Raw genomic sequence first — 18,064 nt, 5'->3', positions numbered from 1 at the left:
TATCACGACTCCGCATCGAACCGTGCATTCTTAACTGGATCGCTTCCTTCCTTTCTAATAGAACTCAGTCCGTAAAAATAAACGCTTCTCTTTCTTATCAATGTTCAGTATCGTCTGGTGTACCGCAGGGGAGCGTTCTTGGGCCTCTTTTGTTTTTAATATATGTAAATGACCTTCCTTCTTCATTAACGTCCACCATTAGGCTTTTCGCTGATGATTGTGTCATATACAGAAAGATATCCGATACATCCGATCATTTAATATTGCAAAATGACCTTGACAGGATCCGAACTTGGTGCACCGACTGGCTCATGAATATAATGTCTCAAAAAGTAAATACATCAACATTTCCACATCGCCAAGTAGATCGTCTACCCAGTATTTCCTTCAAGGACGCAACATTGACAGGGTGTCCGTTTACAAGTACCTTGGTGTCCACTTTTCAGAAACGTTAAACTGGTCTTACCAGGTAGATTGCATAGTAGCAAGTGCTCATAAAACCCTCGGCTTCTTGAAAAGAAATATATCTCTCGCACCTCCATCCACTAAATTGCTTGCCTACAATTCGCTGATACTTCCAAAACTAGAATACGCTAGCGCTGTCTAGAATCCTCATCAGGCATACCTTGTTGATAGACTGGAGTCCGTCCAGAATAAGGCAGCCCGATTTATTACCTCTGACTATTCATCATTTACTAGCGTCACGTCACTAAAAAACAACCTTGGTCTACATTCTCTTGAGAAACGTCGACGGCTGTCACGACTATGTCTTTTTCATACTATTTTCAATAGCGCATCAACTTTTAGGCAAACCTACTGCAAACCGCCCTCCTATATATCACCCAGAACGGATCACCAACTCAAGATTCAGCCGCCCAAATCACGCACACTATTATTTTCCTCATCGCCTGTTGTCATGTGCATTAGAGATTGGAATGATATGCCATACGAAGTTGTATCGGAGACTAACCTAGCAGCATATAAATTAAAATGTGAACAGTACATTGGAATGAGCAGTTAGTAAGCGGTCTCTACCTTGATATTTGTTTGCCTTGCACGCTGTTGTATATTTTTGCATTTTCATCTTGATTTTTTTTTTTTGCGTTAAGTTTTGTTTACACTCATTCAATTATGTCGCGATATATGAAATTGCAATGTTATATCATGTATGTGTTCTTTTTCCTGCTCTTTTGTCTGCACGCCTTCCCCAGTGCATTTTTGTGCGTGTTATTTTAAGATGTAAATAGTATATACGCGAAAACACTGTTTTGAAGTTCTAATTGTATATTATGAATTTCCCCCCTCATGTAATGCGCTCGCAAGTCGAGTGCCTTTGAGGTAATAAAATGAAATGAAATGAAATGAAATTTGTAGTATTTTTTGTGCAGATCACGACAAGTTGAACGCACCTTTCCTTTCTTTACGACTGGGAGAGAAGTTTCCTTTTTGTTTGCTGCAGGATATACACGGGCGGCCAAAGTCTAAGGCAGGGTTATGATCCGGGGACCGAACCGATATTTCGCACGCATGACTGAACTGGGTCCAAACCGGAACAAAGTAAAAGCTACTAAACTCGAACCCCAACTCAACGGGAATGATGAATGTTTCGACACTCTGTTCTTTTAGGCCCTGAGCAACAAAAATAAAATTACAAAGAATAGTTACAGTAAAAAAAGCTAATAACTGCCCGCGGTATAACTAATTATTTAGCCGCATCTAGGTGATGTTAAGCTCTTCTATTGTTCCGTACGAGTCGCTTCTAGAGCAGCACACTTACCCGGTGTAGTCCACTTTTTTGTCAACATTGGTGACTGGGACCGCTGTGGTCGATCCTACGCCGCACGAACCTATCACCAAGATCAAGAGCCAATTCATGGCGAACCTTCCCGTTTCCCACTGCACGGCGGCTCTCGCACAAATTTCAGTAAGGGGAAGCAGATGCAGTGGGCCTTCGCACTTGTGTCTAGGATTTGTCCCCGGAGCAGCCGTAGTGTAGACACTGCCCTTTTTGTGTCTCCGGGAATGAAGTTACAAGTCAAACGATAAATGGTGGGTGATACGCTCTGAGTCTATACGCCCGTATGACGCACTGGCAGTACCGGTGGGAAAAAAAAGTACACGAGTGCATGCTTTTGTTCGGTAAAGCGAGCGTGTCGTAATTATCCTCCTCCAAATAGAAAGAATATGAAAAAGAACGAAGGACGTTCACAGACACTGTTTCTGGGTGGTTGTCTGTAAAGGTCCCGCGTGTCTTCATTCTTTCCATTTTAAGTACTTTTGTTGTTCATTTTTTTAAGCTATATGCTGATGCACTCGTCATATTAACGGAGCGGTGTACAGCAAGTGTCATCTGTTGAAAAAGCTGCAGGTAGACCAAACCATTTGCAGAACGTCAGGTACCTCATGACCTCATACACTCGATTTTGAGCGGCAACGTGGCGTTGTACAGGTCCTCGTTTATCGCTCGAAATCGTATTAACTAAAAAGTAAACACATAACAGAACATTTTGAGCCTAACTTTTAACAACTGACAAACCAGGTGCACGAAAGAGATTGAATGTTGTTTTCAAAACTGTTTCAGAAAAGAGATCGGTGCGTACGCATGCGGCACTGAGCCCGCCTACACACACATTTGATTCAGCTGCAAACATTAAAAGGAAAGTATCTGTAAACGAGGATTCCCCTACGCCACTTCGTCCACTGTCCTAAAAAGGCGTTTGTTTTTATCCTTCCAAACATGTTCGCGAGCGTGCATGTAAACGAAAAACAAAAACAAAAGGCAAAAAAAAACAAAAAAAAAACATAAAAGGCTTATGTAAATGTTAGTTTTCGCAAGCGTGGTCAGAGATCAACGTTGTTTCAGAGGACTTGGCTGTGGAAGTGGTGCGCTCTGCAGCCGCCTTGAAAATCGCCAGTGTTGAAATGCTGAGACATGGACCTTTTAGAGTCGAATGGACATAAAGTATGTACTATAGACAGTCTTTCTTGTCAGTCGCCGTAGTAACTTACAGCTGAAGAAAAGCAGGGATAGCAAGTCACCTCGCAGCCAATGAGAATGCTGCATTGGCAGATAAGAACGCGAACCACAAAGCGAGAAACGTGAGCATTATAGGCCCTGCACTTTTTAAGGTATCAGTGGCTATGGGAAGTCTACACACGCGGCCATCAGCCCGAGATAGGGGTACAGCAATTTATCGTCTGTCATGAACAACAGTTCGACGACGGAGCCATAGAGTGCCCGGTCGCGGATTTGGAGCTCGAGGATCTGGTAGCACAGAGCATCAAAGAGCCATTTATCGGAGAACCTGGACGCAGAGCTTTTGAAGCGGCGAGGACCCCAACACACTTGTTCGCTCGGGAAAAGTGTGTTTCGGCGTCTCGCCGCAGCGGGGCGCCCGCCCTTGGCTCTCCTCTCATCCGCTGTCCACCACTCTACCTTTACCATTTCGGCGGCCGCTTCTTGTGGCGATCTGCCAAGCTTTGTCAGTATACAGGAGGCTATAGATATAGCTAAACATTCGGTAGAAGCTTCACCTCCAGTACGCGCTCAGTGCTTTCCGCAGGGCAGGACTTCGGCTGAGCGTGCGCCTATGTGTTATCAAAGGCAGAAAGCTCGCAATGGAGGCGGGTCATCTAATCAATTCATAGCCTGTCCCTGACGATAGTTCTGGTTGATAAGTAATATTTTTTTCTTATTTCATTTCTTTTCGTTTATTGGTACCCTCGACGACCAAAGGCATTACAGAGGGGGTGGGATCATACCGTAGGACTTAAATATACACTGAAATCACGAATCAAGTTCTAGTAGTGCGGATACAGCTTTTTTAAGTTAACAGGACTGCAATGGATGTGGAAAGGTGATTCCTTCTCCTCGCGTGTGCTTTCGTGTTGGAGTTCTCACAGAAAATAAGACTTCGGAAGATTGAAGCGAACAGTACAAACACCACGCATACAACATACAGCACAACATTCATTTCAATAAAGAATAGACAGAAAACAAGCATCCTAATCATATAATGAATGATAAGGAGCTCCTGAAAGCAATGCGAAGCTCGTAGCGCTCACCGCATACGTTCCCGGTGAAGATTACTGTTGCTCAAGCTGCCGCGGCGACGGCAGCTTGCGACGTGGGGAGTAACGTCACTAGCCTTTCATATATAAAAGAAGAACCCGAATATAGCCCGTTTCATCTTACCTCCGTACGCAGCGGATGCTACGAGCTATCTTAGCCAATTCCATTTTGTGGACGTGGCCTGTGATACGCTTTCCGCGCATCGCTGTGCCCCCTCTCTAAGGTCAGGTGACACTCACACGGCCTCCGATTGGCTCCAATGGCTCGTAACATCCGCTGCGCTTAAACGTCAGATGAAACGGAGTGTAGCAACTGATCTCATTGTTGCTGCAGCACCGCGATGATTAGGCCACGCATAGTTAGGACTCTCGAGGAGCAGCGTGAATACTAGGAGCGGCAAAATGGAAAGGGAACAACAATACGACCAGCGGAGGCGTGCTGCAACCGGCGGCGGCATTTCGTATAGTGCAGTAGGCAATAGTTGCAGGTGACAGCTTCGCTGACCGCCCACCTCTACAGCGTGAATTGAAGCCGCAACGTTTTTTTTTCTGCGGTTACGTTTGCTGCAATTCGCTTAGTCTTTTTTTTTTTTTTGTAATGAATTGCAAGTTTTTTGTTATACGCTCTCAAAAAAGCTAAAATTATTGAGTTGAGTTTTTTTTACGTAAAAAATCGCTCGGTCTGCACGTACGCCATTCGTCTATGTTGCACCGACGTTGGACACTTTTTGATTCTTTAACAACTACAAAAATTGCCAAGATACCAGAAGGATTAGAATGTCAAAGCACTCAGCGACGTTTTGAGTGCCTAGCTGTCGAGAGTGCCTCGTTTCCTGTGTACGGGTTGTTACGATCCGGGTTTGCTCCGCCATAGACGACTGTGTTCTGCCGTTCTGTAGTGGCGTCATCTAGCCACGACAACGCACCCCCCCCCCCCCCTTTCAGAGTTTACCCGCGTGTGCTTCTAAAAAAAAAAAAAAAAAACGTACTACGAACAGAAGGCTATCTAATCTGTCATATTTTTTTTTCTAGATTGGGTTTTGTTTCTAGATTGGGGCTTTTACTAGTCTAGCATGTGACTATTTACTTATTCTTTTTATCTCTCTTTCTTTCTCTGTTTCTCTCTCGCTTTCTGTGTGACGAGCTTGAATACATTTATCCATTCTTGATTTCGTAATAAAAAGGTAAAAAAAAGTGACTGTAAATAGCGCAAGTCATGTACCACTCTAATCGCATGCGATGAGGCCCAGACGTTCGCTGTGCCTCCGCTAAGTGTAACCAAAACGTCTCGCTCCGTTACAAAAAATTGAGCTTCGTAAATTTTTTTAATTTTTTCGAAGCACCAGGAGGATCTTTTCGGAAGCGTGTGCCTTGTGCCCAAGAAGGTTTTCAAAACGGCGGTACACGGTTGCGCTTCTTTCGCGGTCACCACCAAAGCTGGCGTCCAAATATGATGCAGAAATTTGCTCCCGTGTCCAGCTGGTACTTTACGGACGTGCCTTCACTCTCGATCGTGTCTTGAAAGCGACCTTCTCGAGATGCTGCGTCTACTGGAAACGCCTATATACAATAGTGCTCGTCTTCGCTAGCCACCAGGAGACGAAGGTATTTCTTTTTGCGTTTTTCCCTCATTTTCACTTAAACGTTAATGCAGACTGTCGCAAAATGGTAACGCTTTCCGCATCTCTTAAAAGTTTCGCCGAACTCCGGGCATGCGGCGCTGCGATGTTTTATGTATTCGTACTTCAATGTTTTTAATGTAATTTTTCTACTACTTTTGGGATGCAGTAATTGATTACTGTAATCAGTTACATCTTTTAGCAAAGTGTTTGTAATTGTAATCGGTTAATTTTTTACTTTTTTTAAATAACAAGTACTCGACTAGTGTAGAAGCGGTTTTGTGGATACTTTCCATTTTACCTTTGTTTCTTTCTTGACCTTCCTATTTTTTTTTATGATATAAAGATACGGGTGCTCCTCCTCTCCTTTGATCAGGGGGACAAAGTACTCGCTCGTTTAAAGCGCAGCTCTTAGGCGGCTTATCCGCGTGTAACAGCGTCGGCGTAACCGCGCGCGTTGCATTAATTATGGGACGTCAAAGACATATGCACAAATTCAACTTCCAGCTACATTTAGCGAAGAAACTGAATTGGTGTGTAGGCCTGTGACGTCCCAGAGTGCAACACTGCGCAGTCGGTTTCCCCGCTAAATTTAGCCGTAAAACTTGCGTCACAAGACCTGGACACAAATTCAGTTTCCCCGCTAAATGAAACGAGGAATTGAATTGGTGTGGAGGACACGTCACGCCAGTTTTCCCGCTAGATCTAGCATACAAACTGAATCTGTTCATAGGTGACGTGACACGGAGTCACTTGGCGTCATTTTCTTTGTTAAAGGGCAACTCCGCTTTATTTTTGGTTTTGAAAAAACAATGCAGTCCTCTTCAGTATCGCCTAGGAAGACCACACGTGAAATCTTACAACGCAGTTCTGTCTAAATGTTTCTTAAACGGTCCGGCAAACTTTCCAACTCGCCAAGTTGCCGAAATCGGCTGACTTCAGCGGGCGAATTCAGGCGCAACCAACAGCGCAGTCAAGGCAACGGCATGGGCGGAGCCAACATTGAGCTAAACGCCATCTACATGACCCCCTTTTGCTTGTTTTCACTTCTCCGGGCGAGCGTAGCGCATGACGTCAGCAACGTTGCCTCTCGGCGCTCAGCAGTGTCCACGTGATTGGCGTAACGCGCCTGCGCAGCGCGTTTCTTGGGAGCCGTCCGGCCGCCCGCCGTGGTCCCGCCGTTACCGCCGTCTTCCGCGTCACAACCGTCGTCGTCGTCTCACCGATTGTGATTATTGTCTCTCGGAGTTTCGTCCACACTACGGACACCACGTGCGCGCACACTTATGCCGCAGTTGTACAGACGTCGTCGAATGCCGTAGACACCAAAACGTGGCGAAGAGTGTGGTGCAGACGACACTCGCGCCTGCCACACGCCCGCCCCAATCCCGCCCGTCGTTGGGCCGAGGATCACGTGACATCTCGTACCACGTGATGGCCATGTACTTGGCGACCCGAGGCCAATGTTGCCGGGCGGAGCCGAAGTTTCGGTTTCGATTTCCGCTCGTGTTTAAAATCAGATTTAAAAATGTATATCCCATTTTTCGCGAAGCAAACGACGTAGTGTGTTTTACTAGGGCTTTTTAATTCGAAATCAATCATTATCCCGAAATCTCCGGAATTGAGCGGAGTTGCCCTTTAAATTTAGCGCCGAAACTGAATTGTTGCTGAGGTCACGTGGCGTCGATTTTTCAGCTAAATTCAATGGGGAAAGTGTGGGAAGAGGCGAAGGTGTGGAGGAAGAGGAGGGGAGGGTACAGAGAAGGAGGAAAGGGTACAGAAGAAGAGGAAAGGGAGGGTATGGTAGATGAGAAGGGGAGGATACGGAGTGTTACATTTGGGACCGGGACGCATTTCTGGCAAGGCACCTTATTGCGAGGTCCAACACGACCAGCTGCTGTCTGGCACATCAAATCGGGGCTCAATATATACAGATTGGATACACCGGACGCAGGCGCACAACACTCTGGCGTCAGACATAAAAGTGCACACTTCATGGCGTGCTGTTATCAGATACACGCAGATACGACACTCTCTCCCCAACTAATAGTGAAAACACTATAGAAAAATGATCAGACCGGAAACGATCAGGAGGTCGCCTCTCTCTTGTGCTCCTCCGTATGACACTTTTATACGGTCCGTATGACACTTGTGCTCCTCCGTATGACATTTTCCACAGGGGCGCCGCCATCTTGAATTGTCGTCACTTCCAGTATGGGCGACGACAAAATAGTAAAACATTTCAACCTGTAACCAGTAAAAAAATGGAGGGGAGCCAAAACGAGAATGTGTGACGGTTAGACTTATATCCCAAATGTCTTCTATTGGCGTGGCGGCGGCAAAGTAATGTTTTCGCCCATACTGGAAGTGACGACAATTCAAGATGGCGGCGCCCTTGTGGAAAAGGTCTATACTCCGCGACAACTTTTCTTGGCAATGCAGTGGAAGGTACGTCACGCGTCCCCTCTCCCATTTTGAGTGTACGCAGGCTCTCCTCCTCTCCCCGGAAATGGGGGAGGAGGAAAGCCTGCGTAGGCTAGAAATGGGAGAGGGGACGCGGGACGTACCTTCCACTGCATTGCCAAGAAAAGTTGTCGCGGAGTATAGTATTTTCTTAACTGGTAGGCACCCTACTCGGGTGGCGTTCTGGCTGTGCAGGTAGACCACCGCTGCGGTTTCTAGCAGCAGGTGTGGTGACTATGTCTGCGGCATACGGCATGTCTAACTCGGGACTGTCCTCCGGCTGCTCCGAACTTTTCATGGACGATCGTCGCAAGTGATCAGCATGCACAAACTTTACTTTGTTTCCGAGGACAACCAAGTATGTGGATGTCGACTTCACGTTAGTCACTTTACAGGGCAAACATTTCACCACATCACCCCGCAAAGAACGTACAAATATACAATCACCCAGCCCAAAAGATCTCGTCTCAGATCTTCGCTCATCGGCACATATTTTTACTCTCTTAGTTTTCTCGATCATTGTACTTTTTTATATTCGGTCGTAGCAACGATAAGCGAGCTCGCAGTTTTCGCCTTAGGAATAAATTTGCGGGTGTCTTTCCCGTGAACGTGTGCGGTGTTGAGCAATATGAAAACACCAAATTATCAATTCTATGTTGTAGTGCCCTAGTATTGCCTCTCTCTTTGTCGTCGAGCAACTGTTTCAGGAGTGTTGTCTTTTTTGTTTGTACAGCACGTTCTGCCGCCCGTTGGATCGCGGGTGATAAGGCGGCATGAGCTTGCGCTTGACTTCGTTCGCTTTCAAAAAATCTTGAGATTTTGCGGCTCGGAGCTACGGACCGTTATCAGCCACTACTTCCAATGGCAACCCATGCGATTCAAACAAATAACAGACAATTTCAATTGTCTTGCATGCGGTCGTCGAGTGCATTATCTTGACTTCCAACCACTTGGAGAAAGTATCGATCGCCACGAGAAACGACCAGTTTTGATCCAGTCATATAACTGCATATTCTCAGGTAGTATCATTCCTAAAAAAACTTACGATAGCTGTTCGGCTAACATAGAAGAAGGGCGAGAAAAATAAATACATTAATTAGAGAACAGCGTGTATACTCTCGGTAGTTAATTATTTAAATCAATAAGCTCCTTCGACGATTTATTCCGAAACATAATAAATTGATTGACACGCAGTATGGTTTCAGAGAAGAAATGGGAATTTCAGATCTGCTGAAGGATTTGTTTATGTATATGAATACCTTGGCTGTACAAAATATGTGTCAGCTGTTTTTATAGATTTTACAAGGGCTTTTGAAACGATAAATACTCTATTTTATTAGATCGATTGTACAATATAGGGATTCGGGGAAAAAACATGACATTTTACAAAATCATCTTCTAGACAGATATCATACTTCATCGCGCCGCCCTCCACAACCGGAAGTCGTCCACGTCGTGCGCCTCAAGCCGTACTACGATCGATAGGACTGTGAATTGTGTTTTGTAATACGCTCGATAGGATCGTGTTGCACAAGTCGACGTAGTTTGCAATTATTTTTATTTGTTTTGCTGTTTTTGTTTCCCGGCACGTCACATCGAGACGATGCGTTTTTAGAGGGGGGAGTAATGCCACGCGCGTTGGCGAGCAAGCGCGTGCGTGGTCGAGTGGTTACCGCGCTTGGCTGTCGCGCGGAAGGTGTAGGTTCGATTCCTGTAAGCGGACTGTCCTTTAATTTATTCTTTCAACTTGGCCTTCTCGTAAGGTCGAGAAAATTCTCGTCTTATCAAGTTCCGAATGTTCTACGCACCGAAAGTTCTACACCGAAAGATTCAGAAATCTACGAGGGTACATAAAGGATTCCGCAAGGCGGCGTTCGACTCTGCTGTCACGCCGACTTCGACGCCAGCGACGCTCTCCTTTTATCTGTTTCATTTTTATTTTTGGGCACAAGTTCGCCCCATTAAACGTTCAGTTTTCGTTTCATTTTTTATCGCCTCATCAATTGTCATTCATGACAATATTAGATGGGCGATCGGGCTCTTATCTTCAGCTTTGAGTTGATTCTTCAGATTCAAACAGGTGAAACATCTGTAGTAAACAGTGTCCGGATTGCTCGGGTTGATTTAAAACTCATGAACAACGATTCTCACAGCTGATGCTTTTAACATGAACGACAGGCCACCTGGAGCGATGCCTAGACGGCACAAATATCGGTGTTCGGTGTTGGTGCGATGGCTTGACGGCACAATTATCGGTGCCTTGCTTCATGACGTCGAGGAACTTGCTCTTTGATTGACAAAAAGTATTTAGAAAAACCAAATACTTTGACCAATTTCTGCTTCTAAATTTTGGACGAATTCACAAACTCCTCTTGACTGAAACAAATCTCTGGACAAAAACTTTCAATTCTCTCGTAGGCAACTGTTGAAGTATATCTCCTTTGAACGCGAGATCGTTCATCCATTTCAGTTGTAAACAATACCGCCATGCGGTGTACGAAATAAACCTAGAGGGCGAATCAGTCACTACGCTTATTCGGCGACCAACTAGAAAAAAAGCAATTACTTGAACTGAAATGAGATTGGGCGGCGCGGTCGAACTGCGTGCTTAACCCTATTTCGCGGCATAAGGGTCAACAATGGAACCCTGCTGGACATTGTTGGCCGAAGTACACTGAAGAATAAAACAAGACATATGAAATTGACGGCTATCCAAAATTCGTGTTTCAGTCACAGTGTTTATCTAGGGCAGAAAAGTAAATGCAACAACCCCCCCCCCCCCCCCCCCGCAAGACAAAAATACAAAAATTGCTTCATCTACGGTGTTTATCTATAGTGCAGTTACCTAGATATACGCTTTCCCCCAAATCGCTTTATCTAGAATCTTTCTGAAGGGGAGGTGACCTAGGTACAACTTCCCCAAAATGGTTCAACAATTGTTCTGTTGATTTCAATAGAAAATAGAACCTTCGCCTAGAATGGCCAGCTTACAAAAAATCTCTTGCAAAATAAAATAAAAACAGGATAGAAACGTATGCCCTTGTATTTAACAAAACATTAAATTTGTGCATAACTCATTATACATGAAATACAAGCAGAATCTGTGTTGGTGCTTGAGGAAAACACACTTCAATCATATAATTTTGGCCTCCGAAATAGAAAAATTACTGAAAATATTTTTCAATTTGGAACACGGAGTCTCTATAAAATTTTCTTGGAAAGTTGAGCTGACGACTTTCCTTTTCTTAGCGTGACGTCGAACATCGAAACACCGTAAAACCATGTATTTTCGAGGGCCCAGGTTTTCACGATTAGGCGAGGCGGACACACTTGGGGCTACTACATTTCGCGTATTGTAGAGAGCCGAATTTGCGGATCTTGATGACTTTCTCAGATCCATCGAGCAATTTGTTCAGTTTTGAGTGATATCGCATTGACCGTGTCAAATCATTCACCGTGATATCATGGCCAATGAGAAACTACATTCATTATCTCCGCGGCAACCTCGTTCAACGATAGATGTTTTGACTGAATGGACGCTTAGACTCGAGGGATGTTCTGTCTCGGATGGATGTTCTGACTCGGACGGATGCTTTGCCTTTCATGGTTGGTCTGAGTCTGTGGATCGCTCGACTCTATGAATGTTTTGACAGGGATGGATGTTTTGACTCGTTGGACGTCTTCATTCGAGCGATGTTTTGACGCGGATGGATGTTTTGACACTATGGATATTCTGACTCTAGTGGGATGTAAACTAGGGAATGTTTAGACTGGAAGTGTGTTCTGACCCGTTGGATGTTTTGATCAGAAGCGCGCTAAAGGTAGCACTCGTTCAAGAGGTAAAATGCTGGGGTTTTGTTAAAGGGCAACTCCGCTCGATTTCGGAAATTTTGAGATAGTGGGTGATATAAACGTGAAAAATGCTCCAAAACAACCCTAGAGCGTTTGTCTCGTGAAAACCAAATATTTTTCGTGCGATCTTGTCATTTACCATAATCGCAAACCGAAACCGAAACCTGGGCGCAGCCGGGCAACATTGTAGCCTCGACGTCAGGTGTATACGCACCCACGTGGGATACAAGGAATCACGTGATCTACCATGCTGACACGCTGACATGTGCCGCACAAACGTCCGTAGCGTCGTCGAAGCATCACCCGTCGTTCCTTTTCCCCGGCTCCTACTACAAAAGGCAAGTTTTTGCGCAGGTATACTTTGTAGGAATTTGTAGAAGCTGAAGACGAGAATATGTTGTGATGAGTCTGAGAAAGGAAAGAGTGTAGCAACGTTTATGGAAACTGATTTGTTGTGCTCATTTTTTGCTTGAGCAAAGACGTGGTGAGTTCGTTCGTAAGTTCGTTCGTTTCTGCTAAAAGAAACGATAAATAGTTCGCTGCATTCATCAAAGCTAACTACTTCGTTGGAGCGTTTCGTGAAAAAAATCTGGCCTCTTCATCGTGTAAGCTGACAATGACGAAAGATCGCGGTCGCAAGCTATCGCGTTTAGCTTGAAAAAGTGTTGCACTATAAGTCGCTCCCATGTCAAACTGCGATGTCATCCGGCAGCCAGTCGATTTTCTCGTTCTCGCGAAGCGGCTAAGAACTGAGAGAGCGGAATGTCTGACAGACGGTTTAGACTTTCAAAGGAGCCTTCGCTATGCTTTTGCAATGCCCGATACAGCGCGCGTTTATGATATACAACAGTCTGCGTACGTACTGCGGGGTGCAATAGGTAAGGTAACAAATTGGTATATGTGCTTTAATTTTGTTAGCAGATTGTTCAGATACCGTCGCCGCACAAGTAACGGATTAGCTTGTAAGCAATTGTAAAAATGCCCCCCCCCCAAAAAAAAAAAAAAGAATGGCTCGCAAACATCAGGGACTCGACGTGTCAATTAGAACCTTGCCTCGAATATGTATTTTACTGGTCACATTCTCGCATAAAAATTGTTACCAGCACTCCCAGCAGCATGCAGAATTATGGCACATACTAGAAACGACTGTTTTTGCGAATTTCTCAATTTGGAAAATTTATCACGCGACTAAACTACCCATGCTATTGAATACAGATGAATCCACCAAATTAGTAAAATATTGCGCCCACCAAATATTTTTATGTCGTAATTTTGCGAAATGTCGTGCCCACCAAGGTTTTTTCCTGCTTACCTGGCATCATGTTAGCACCATTTTAGAAAACTTCTAGTACCCCATTGAGGCTGCCACCAGACATGTGGTACATTTAATAATAACTTGCCAGGCATGCATGATAAATTAAATCTGTACCTCTTCAATCAGCCTTCATGTCCAATTAAGATGCTTTACTTCCAGCATCCATGTCCGACGACGACAGCCTGCCGCCTGAAGTGGATTTTGGAGTTATGAGGCAAGGGGCCATATACGTCCCAGATCCTTATGCCTACGACCCTCCCTTGCCAGCAAGGGAACAACGAGAAAGGAACGAGAGCGAGGAGTCACAAGTCCAGTGAAGTTCATTATTGAATCTGGACGCTTGTTTATGTCAATATTTCATTGCAAGTGATATGTCTAAAAATCGGGGAGAACAGGCAGAGGCATATGCTACAAATACTGTTTTAATTGTCCATACATATTACATACACCAATATTCATGATCGATAGACATACCAAAGCAAACATCTGAAATAGTTTAGTAAATACAGGGCTGAAACACAAAGGATGCTAAAAATATAATGTTTCGTTACTGTACACTCTTCCAGATGCACCTGTGAAAACTGTCCCCTACAAGAAGGGCAATGCTGCCGCGATGTTCCACGTGTCGCACGGAACTGCTTAGGTCGCTGCATCACTGGAGACGAGCTGTTTGGGCTCGTCTGCTTGGACGAGAGTCTACTCGATATAGCCTACGAGAAGCTGAAAATCTATGAGCCGGCATACTTGGAGCCAGCGGCTAGGGATCGGAACAAGTAAGACCAGCTGTTTAAAACAGATGTTTGAGGCACCACAAATTCAATTTGATATAGCCTGTAATGTGTAGGTAGTAGGACACAATCAGTGTTTAGTTAGGATAACGCACACCAGCTTGGGGTCATGTGGAGTACGCCACTGTGCATCTGATTCTGACAGAAAGCGCAGTATGCAAATATTTCCACAAAGAAAGTGGCATGTCTCGGGTGCTCTATTTGTGTGTTCGTGTGAGCATGAAATTCGCGTGATTATGTGGGTTTGGTTTAATAACTACAACCAGGACATGCTGCCCGCGAGCCAGGAGAGTGCCTAGTGTCTCAAAAGACAAAGAACAACACTGCTCACTGCCACAACGAAAGTGATCAACAAGATCGGCACCCTGCTGACCTCAGACCAAACTAAAATATGCGAGCTGGAAGAAAAGCTTGATATTCTTCTAAAAGAGGCTTACCTAAGGGAGATTGACAGAGAAATTGAGCCGTCAATCAAAGATGAAGCATTAGAAGAGGAAGTGAGTGGCATGGAATGGTATGTGGAACTCATGAGCGTAGCCGAAGGGCGGGTGAAGCGGAAGCTCAGGGAGCACAAAACAAGGAGCAATACAACATCTGGTTCTTCGACACCTGGCAGCAACTCAGGACAGCCCTCATTTAACCATACCTTGACGACAGGCTTCTGAAATTGGAGATCGCGAAATTCGGAGGAGGCATTCGCATATGGCCTGACTTCTGGGGTGAATTCAACACAACGATCCATCAGAACGAGTCTCTTTCCGGCATTGCGAAATATAAGCACATAAAAAGCTACCTCATTGGTAGGACTGCCGTAGCGATCGAGAAACTCCAACTGACAACCAAAAACTACAAGGTTGCCCTCGACCTTCTTACCCAAAGATTCGGCCAAACGGACCTAATTGTCAAGGATCATGTCGCAGTCGATGGCTGTCCGAGCGGTTCACGACTCCAGAAACATTGAGAGGCTGAACGTTTCTGGGCGTTCACAGCCTCAAAAAAGTTCACAGCCTCGAGGCCGAAGAGAGAATGTATGGAGTGCTGCTCCTAACGCTGTTGCGTAAAACAATACTAGCCGATGTGGGCCTGGAGTACAGCCATAGGGTAAACGCGCATTCAACATACCTGGAGGATGAGCTGCGAGGTTTTTGAGAAATGAGGTGGAATGCCGTGAAAGGATGCCACCGGTAACTGAGGGCATGTATCCGCTGGCGGAGCGACATCGACAGTGCAGAAACCTCGAGTTGCAACGGCGGCGGCGCTTACCACAACAACCGATGCAGACAATACATACGTGTTTCGTCGCATGGACAATCACGGCCCGGACGCCTACACTTCTGGGATGTCGCTGGGAGTCTGAAGAGACGTCCTGCACCGAGAAAACCGCCGTTTCTCTGCTAGCCTGCTAGGAGCTATAGTCATCGCGAGGCGTGAGCCGGAAAAGACGACGATGATGAAAAGGAAGGGGCGCTCGAGACAGATGATTAAATGGCTGATTCTAAACGGACGCTGGTTGAGTACAGTGAAGAAGGCTGGCCGACACGGAATGGGGTTCAAACCGACTGCAGGGATTACTGGCCTCATAGGTCAGAAATAGCTTTGCAAGACGGTCTCCTCATGAGAGGATCCCGCATTATTATTCCTCAGTCAATGCGCAGTGACATCCTACATAGACTTCACGAAGGACACCAAGGCATTACCAAGTGTAGGGCGCGTGCCCGACAGTCTGTATGGTGGCCTGGACTTTCCCGTCAAGTGGAAGATGTGGTACGCACATGCACACAGTGCATCCAAGAAACACACAACCGACACGAACCACTGCTTCCATCAAAGTTTCCAGATCGACCATGGCAAAAAGTCGCAATGGATCTGTTTTACTTGGAAGGAAAAGACTACCTCCTCGTCACCGACTACTTTTCAAGGTTTCCAGAGATTGCACTTCTCAACAGTCTGACGGTGACTACAATAATAACTCACTTGAAGTCTTTCTTTGCAAGACATGGAACACCTGAAGTAGTCTTTAGTGATAACGGACCACAATTCCGAAAAATACAAGGGTCAGAGTTCCAGAAGTTCGCCGAAACTTGGAGTTTTGAACACAGAACATCCAGCCCACGTTACCCCCAAAGTAATGGCTTCGTGGAAGTTGCTGTTGGCATTATCAAACATAGATTGAAGAGAACTGGGGACAGCTACGTCGCGTTACAAGCCTACTGCTCGACACCGTTGGGTAACGGCTTCAGTCCAGCAGAGTTGTTAATGGGACGGAGATTGCGTACTTCTCTACCAACGGCTGACTCCCTTCTTCAGCCAAGTCAGGTAGATAAAGAAGCCCTCAATCTTTGGGAAGAACGTAGGATCATGAATCAGAAGCGTAACTATGACCGACAACACGGTGTCCGCCGGCTTCAACCTTTGATGCCTGAGGATAGAGTGTGGATAACCGATCGACGCGAAACTGGAATAGTGCAGTCGTCGGTGGACACTCCAAGGTCCTACTCCGTCAACACACAGGATGGGAACCTCAGTCGGAACCGATTTCATCTCGTCCCGATTCCGACAGTGCCCAATTCACCTGACCTTCCACCGCGAGATGCGATTGCGGAAGGAACACCAGAGCCGACCTATGGGACCCCACATTCCGATCACGTTGTGACCCGAAGTGGCCGAGTAGTCAAACCCATAGTACGCTTTAGCCCTTAGCTAAAAGGGGGAGATGTGCTAGCCTGCTAGGAGCTATAGTCATTGCGAGGCGTGAGCCGGAAAAGACGACGATGAAGAAAAGGAAGGGGCGCTCGAGACAGATGATTAAATATCTGATTCTAAACGGACGCTGGTTGAGTCCTGAGTTCCTGAGGCCCTGACAACACAGTTTCCATTTCACGAAAAGAAGGCACTTATCACGAGAATGCAGAGGCACTAGATGACTGAGCTGTGTACGGTGTGGTGGATGACACGTCACTGTTATGTGCAATCCCAATGTGACACTACGCAGTACACAAGCAGAAAGGAGCGCAACCATCATGGTGGTGAAGGAGGTGGCGGAAGGAGCAGTTTTGCAGTCCGTCATCGCTCAGAATCCAAGACAACACAATCGGAGCAAGCAAGAACCAGGTGTTCCTGCAAATGGAATATGTGTGGGCCGAAGGTCGTCAGGGGCGCACGCTCCTCAGACATTTTTTTGAATGGTGGCAATCGGCGCACGTTTGTCGGATTTGACATAGCTGAGAGGCTGCAACTCTCCGTGCTGGGTGAAGAGGACCTCAGGATTTTCACCTTCGACGGAAACGCAACAGCCAATCAAGTGATGTGCCGCCAAGTGGAGCTTTGGCTAGAAGTCGGCTTGACAGGAGAGAAGTCCGGGTGGAGGCTCCTAAAATGCCCTGCATCTGCGCTGACCTTGTGATGGCCCCCTCAGATGTTGTGACGACGCAGATGAAGATGGAGGGCAAGAACATCATTGACATCTTACCTGGCAAAGCCGTCGAGGATGACATTGGACTTCTGGTCAGGGCCGATCACTACCGGGATGTCGTCACCAGAAGCGTGATGTGCCGAGCCACAAACTGATGGCAGTGGATACGGTATTCAAATGGACCCCGCAGGGCCAGGTCGGAACAACCAAGTCTACGACAATCTTCGTCGGCCACGAGCGTGATGGGGGTCATCGTGAGGGAGGAGACCGACAAAAAAATATCCGCTCAGCTCAGATTTGTTTGGGCACTGGGGCACCTTGGAATCTAAGAACAGCAAACGACAACCTCTCACTATGAAGCCATACTTCAGCATCAGAAACAAAATCATCAAGTACGAAGTGTCGCTTCAAACGGCCGAGGAACTTACAACCTAGATATGCGGTAAGGCATCTTAGATAGCGAACCACTTGCCTGCTACAGTGAGCAGATAGTCAAGGATCATTATGCCTGCATCGGAGACTATGTAAAAAAGAGCTATGCCGA

General features: G+C 46.0%; 1 protein-coding gene across 1 annotated transcript in view; it reads right to left on the bottom strand.

The window, feature by feature from the left end:
• The window catches only part of LOC115329814 (zinc carboxypeptidase-like), a 44,115-nt gene extending 41,710 nt beyond the window's left edge, over positions 1-2,405 (bottom strand). Inside the window, exons 1-2 of the mRNA XM_040212023.3 lie at positions 2,401-2,405; positions 1,778-2,014 (exon numbers count right to left, since the gene is read on the bottom strand). Of these exons, the coding sequence (XP_040067957.1) occupies positions 1,778-2,014; positions 2,401-2,405 (242 nt within the window). The remainder of the gene's footprint in view (positions 1-1,777; positions 2,015-2,400) is intronic.
• Between the last annotated feature and the right edge of the window lie 15,659 nt (positions 2,406-18,064).

The sequence above is a fragment of the Ixodes scapularis genome, unplaced genomic scaffold (genome assembly GCF_016920785.2).
Source record: "Ixodes scapularis isolate PalLabHiFi unplaced genomic scaffold, ASM1692078v2 PGA_scaffold1__304_contigs__length_218370807, whole genome shotgun sequence".
Classification (NCBI taxonomy): domain Eukaryota; kingdom Metazoa; phylum Arthropoda; class Arachnida; order Ixodida; family Ixodidae; genus Ixodes; species Ixodes scapularis.
This window is presented reverse-complemented; position numbering and strand designations above follow the sequence as displayed.